The sequence below is a fragment of the Adiantum capillus-veneris genome, chromosome 17, assembly GCF_014529385.1.
Source record: "Adiantum capillus-veneris isolate H3 chromosome 17, ASM1452938v2, whole genome shotgun sequence".
Lineage (NCBI taxonomy): Eukaryota > Viridiplantae > Streptophyta > Polypodiopsida > Polypodiales > Pteridaceae > Adiantum > Adiantum capillus-veneris.
In genome coordinates, this window is record NC_140947.1 from 12,715,366 (window position 1) to 12,721,253 (window position 5,888).

The 5,888-nt window shown below is 42.6% G+C and overlaps 1 protein-coding gene across 1 annotated transcript; it reads left to right on the forward strand.

Annotated features, from left to right (window-relative positions):
- Positions 1-748: 748 nt before the first annotated feature.
- On the forward strand, positions 749-2,995 carry LOC147436819 (flavonoid 3',5'-hydroxylase-like). Its single transcript, XM_086486227.1, has 2 exons — positions 749-1,774; positions 2,276-2,995. Exons 1-2 carry the CDS (start codon positions 821-823, stop codon positions 2,903-2,905), a joined length of 1,584 nt encoding a protein of 527 aa, XP_086342353.1. The 5' UTR covers positions 749-820; the 3' UTR covers positions 2,906-2,995.
- Positions 2,996-5,888: the final 2,893 nt, after the last annotated feature.

The window sequence follows — 5,888 nt, forward strand, 5'->3', positions numbered from 1 at the left end:
TCATGATTGGCAAAAAATATTGGCTGGATTTCCTTTCTTGATTGGCTACACTTTCCCTACGATTGAGGAGAGAACGCGCTCAGCTGGAAAATAACTTAACCCCTCCATTTCTCCGAGTGCTAGCAACGTTAGATTTCTCTTTCGATTTTCAAGGCTGCCTTTCTCGTTTTAGGCAAGGCACTCCCCCCACTCACCTTGCTCGTCCCGGGTGTGACTCTGCTCTTATTGTTCACAACTCAACGCCTTGTGCTACTATCAGCAACGAATCAAGCCCCTGTCACACTGGGGCACCCAAAACATGGCCAAGCGGAGGTGGCGCTCCCCTATTCGTCTGCCAAAAAGTGATGTCGAGACTAGAAGCTTTGTCAGATGGCCGGTCTCAGCAGCCTGGCCCTTTCCAAAGTGGTGGCCATTTCTCCCCCCGAGGGGACGTCACAGGCTTTGAACTCTGACCATGAGAGCAAGACACGGAGAGCCTACCACCTGGCCTAGGTACGTTGGTTGAAATGGAAGGCTACCTGCAGGTCGATATCTCAGTGTGACACGAAATGGGTGCCCACCCAAAAAATTCTCGCTAGGCAGGCGGCCCAGTGTGACGGGGGCCTCAGTTGAAGCTGAGTGGTTAGCTATTCACTTCTCCATCGTTCAGTGCAAGACATCGACTCGCCCCCACATTCCTCGCTGAAAAGTGGATGGACATGCTTTTGTTCCAAGGGTAAAGTTTTGTTCCAAGGGTACAGGGCCACCCACAAGTGTGGTTCCAGCGTTGAAACATCGGATAGGCGCACTCGGTGAGAGGCCGGCCTATATTTGTGTGGCTATGGCGCTACAATATATTGTCGACGGCGCGACCATCATCCCTGTATCCCACAGCTACTCGTCTCTTCTACTCATCTCCTCTCTCCTCCTCCCCGCCCTCCTTGTCTGCCTCCTTCTGTCCACCATACTCCTCAGAAAAGCTCGCCTTCGCCAGCTCCCTCCGAGCCCCCCCTCCCTTCCCCTTCTCGGCCATCTCCATTTGCTCGGAACCAGCCCTCACCACTCTCTTTCCGAGCTCAGCAAACGCTATGGCCCCCTCATGTATCTTCGCTTTGGTTCCATCCCCGTGGTCGTCGCATCCTCGCCTGCCATGGCCAGGCTCATCCTGCAGACACATGGCCAAATATTCGCGTGGCGTGCCCAGCCTGCCGTTCCAATGTATCTCTATGGATGCAAGGACGTGCTTTTCTCCCAACCTGGCCCCTATTGGAAGCTCATTCGGCAGATATGTGTCACGGACCTCTTTGGGAGCAAACGGCTTGAAGCATGCCGTCCGATGATTGTAGACGAAGTGCGAGCGATGCTTTGCGACATCGCAGACGCCCCAGACAAGGTGCATGTGCGTACGAAGCTCTATGCTGCTACCTCCACCATAATTTCAAGGATGGCCATTGGGAAGAGGCTTGAGGAAGTAGCCACTCAATCACAAGCAGATCCATCCTACAATATAGTCAGCTTGCTGCTGGAGGTTATTCACCTGTTGGGTCTTTTCAACGTGGGAGATTATATTCCTTGGCTGGCTTGGATGGACTTGCAGGGCTGTGCGAGGAAGAGCAAGGCACTCTCTCAGAAGCTGCAGCGGGTTTGGCAAGAGGTTATCGATGCGCGCCGCAGCGAGCGACACCACAGAGGCCACATTACAAGCCAGGAGGTTGATTTTCTTGATGTCCTCTTGTCAGCAGCTGACAGGAATGATGCTCAAATCTCAGACCACAATATCCAGTCAATCCTGAGTGTAAGTCTGAGAGAGAGAGAGAGAGAGAGAGAGAGGGAGAGAGGTTTTAGTTATGATGGTTCAAGATCTGTTCTGCAAAAGTGACATGGGATGTCAACGAGTGCTAGCTCATTTGATAGAGCAGGAACCTCTTGCATCCAAGATCTTGGGCTCGAACCCCTTTGACAGCACATTGAACATGTAGCCTTTAGGGGTCCAAGATCTTGGGTTCAAACCCCCATGTGACATGTAGCCTTTAGCGACTCCCCAAGTCTATATCGTGGGTTAGCTAACCTCATCCGGCTGCGATGCTCCACCTTTCGACGAGTCGGGTGTGTGAGATATAATTTCAAATTGTAAGCATCTCTCTTTAAAGGTAACCAACACCCACACACAACTTGAGAAGAGAACAATTTTTTTCTGGTCTCTAAAACCAGTCTACCACACTTGGGTGATTGAAAGGTTTTTCCAATTTGCTCTTCATACACACCCACTAATCTGGCCTTTTGTTGTACCATGTAGGATATATATGGTGGGGGCATTGACACTTCTACCATTTCCATAGAATGGGCACTTGGTGAATTGATCACACACCCACTCATAATGAAAAGAGTGCAAGAAGAACTTGACGCAGTTGTGGGATCTTCACGACTCGTTCATGAATCGGATATTCGACAAATGCCATACCTTCGAGCTGTAGTGAAAGAGACCATGAGGTTACATCCAGTGCTTCCCTTGCTAGTGCCTCATATGGCAAGCCAACAATGCCAAGTATCTGGATTTGATATACCTCTGAATGCTCAGGCTTATATCAACATATGGGCTATTGGAAGGGACCCGACAATATGGGATAGGCCTTTAGAGTTTTGCCCAGAGAGATTTTTGGACTCCAACATAGATGTACGTGGTCAACACTTCGAGCTTTTGCCCTTTGGATCAGGACGTCGAGCTTGTCCAGGGATGATTTTAGGGCTGAACAATGTGCAGGTAATGTTAGCAAACCTGATTCATGTTTTCAATTGGACTGTTGAGGATTCACTAAGCTTGACAGAGAAGTTTGGGATTGTCTTAACACTAGCTGACCCTATAATTGGAAAAGCTTCTCTTAGGGTGCCTAAACATATTCTTAAGGCAGAAAATGATGTAAAGTAGAAAATGATTGCCATATGCACACATGTATGTTATGTGCAAGTGTCCATAGTATTTCGAGTTGAACATAAAAAAAACAACAGATTTGGCTTCCTTTCCAAAATTCGAAAGTTTTGTGTGGTTTGATGAGTTTAACTTTAAGAAGATTCTTATTAGCACTGTCTTTATTCTACTTTAATATATCACAAGAAGTTTTGGACAAATTCTCACAACAATTCCCACATGTGACTTGCCTCAACATCATGAGCTTCTGTGAGGGAGGCACCGCATGCCTAGCTAGGTACGATGGGGGGCAGGGGACCGCCGGCCCTGTGGGCGGGCCGGGGGTCCCCTGCCCCCAATCGTACCTAGCTAGGTATGTGGTGTCTCTTGAGCATAAGCTCATGATGTTATTCATTGTATGAAAAACACTGGAAAAAACTCCGTATTCCTACATGAGAAAAATTCTAAATCTTCTTGTGTATGCTTAATCAGGACATGCAGAAATATTTCTCAAGCCTTCAATGAAGCATTGTAATTGAAAGTTACTCTTGGATTTAATTTTGCATTTGTTTAGAATATAATCTCTTTTGTAATGTGCATGGTCATAATATTTTTTCCTTGTTTGTTGATTAATGGCCTTTATATGACTAGTTTATTTAGCCTTGCCATTCTTGTTGAGCACACTAGTAACAGAAGAGAAGAATATTTAACATTGTAGAAACAATCCAAAGAGACCTCAATGATGTATCCAACTATTGGGCACTGATGAAGTTAGACTATGCATGATGAAGTTGATGGCTATATTGTCTTATAGGTGACTACCGTAAGTCTATAGTGATTTGGGCTCTTCCTCGACTCATCTAGGTATAAGTTTTAATCATATTATTGGACATGGAAATTTCACATTGTGAATTTTTTGTCTCATTTGCGACCAACTGATATCATGGAAATTCTTCTTATTCTTAGTGGTGCATATGCCCTATCAACTACCTTTTTTGTTGCATTAATTCTTTCTATCTAAGCTTTCTTTTAGTGCTAATTTTCATCATGGCCAAGTCCGCCCTTCATCTTTAGTGTGCATGTCATGATAGAAACTCAGTACTTTACATTTTATGTTAATGTATGCTTGTGTGTGTGTGTGTGTGTGTTGTATTGTGAGCATATGTAGTTCTACACCCAAGATTGTGTACAGATGATGTTAGTGGAGATGTTATCGTATTTAGTCATTATTCTATAGTGTCTTATGGGTTATTCTAATGAGTCTATTGTTGCACTTTCCTTCATAGGTGAATTTGGGCTTTTCTTGGGTTCTAGATAACTAGGGGACATGGGAATTTCAAATTGTGAATTTTTCGTCCGAGTTGGGACTAGTTTTTGATATTGTGAAATTTCTTTCTATTCTTGGTGGTGCATATGTATGCTTTACAATTATCTTATTCTTAGTGGTGAGTATGTCCTATCAATTACCTTTTTTGTTGCATCAATTCTTTATATCTAAGCTTTTTTCTAGTATGGAGCTTCATCATCGTTGAGTTTTCCCTTGATCTCTAGAGTCGTTACAAAAACTTTGTACGTTGAAATTTGCATTGACGTTTAATCATGTGTGTGTGCGTGCGCGTGCGTGTGCGTCTAGTGTGTGTTGTGTCGGAAGTATGCTAGGTTGAATCAACTTTGCTACTTTGTTTTCTAGTTGCTGACCCAATATTGGGCACTATTGATGTTGGTGGGGATGTTGTAGTATTTAGTCAACACTATGTATGATGGAGGTGATGGTTATAGTGTCATATGGGTGACTACCATGAGTTTATGTATGTGTGCTTTCCTTTATAGGTGAATTTGCGCTCTTCTTGAACTCATCTAGGTATATGTATCCAATGAGTCTTGATCCTAACACTTGTTACGTGAAATCTGGTAACCAATGTACCACGCGTGGATGATAGAATTATTTAGAGATACTCTGAAGGTTATACATAAAGAATCACATATTGTCGAACGCGCTAAAAATTGGCTTGCATAGTTTTGATACTTGGCTATCGACAAAGGAACTCAAAACTTTGGTTCTCTAATTTTTGCAGCTATTCTTTTCTTGTTCAAAATTCCTATATAGGATTAAAAGAATAAATAGATTGAAATCCCGTGGGAAGTCGCTTTTCAAATTTATATCATATCATGTGGTTTAACCAGAGAGGAATATATGCACTCCAAATATGTATACTTTATGTACATGGAAAACGGGGTGCGGACTTTTAAAAGACACCCATAGTGTAAGTATAATTCACAAAGTAGGATCAAGAAGAGGCTTGCATGTAAAGCATAAGGAATATAGAGGTCACATTCATATGTTGCATAACAAGGTTGTGGATTGTGTTAGCTTGTACTATCATGTTTTCTATGATAGACATAGTTGTTCTTCAATTTGCTAAGTGAAACACCAAAGTTCTCCACAACAAGAAGAAATAGTTGTTCTTGTATCCATTGATTGGAAAACAAGAATCAATATTCACAACAATCTAAAGAGGTGTGGAGATGGTTGTAGTTGCAAATTTTAGTCACCTATGATTTCCAAGATCTTAAAGGACTCCGAAGAACACCACAATTGCCAAGAAACTTCAACATTCTAAAGGACTCCAACGAATACTATGATTAACTAGAGAGAAACAATGAAAGAATGACACACTACATGCAAAGTGAAAAAATCCAAATTATAATTTGAGAAATCATAACACCAAAAAAGAAGAGGACATCACTTTGAGGATTTTGCACAAAGTCTTTTTACAGTTATGTAGTAAGAACATTGAGAGGAATGTATAGAAGATTTGTTGTCCATCAGTTTCTCAAAATGGTGTAGCAAACACCTACAATGTGTTGTGTCTAGCAAATGAACTATTGTTTTGGTGAAGAGTAGCTCACAGAAGAAAGGACATTTGATATTAGAAAATCAATGATATGTACAAAGTAACAAGATTATCATCCATAAAGTGATCCAACCAATCACTACCATGTT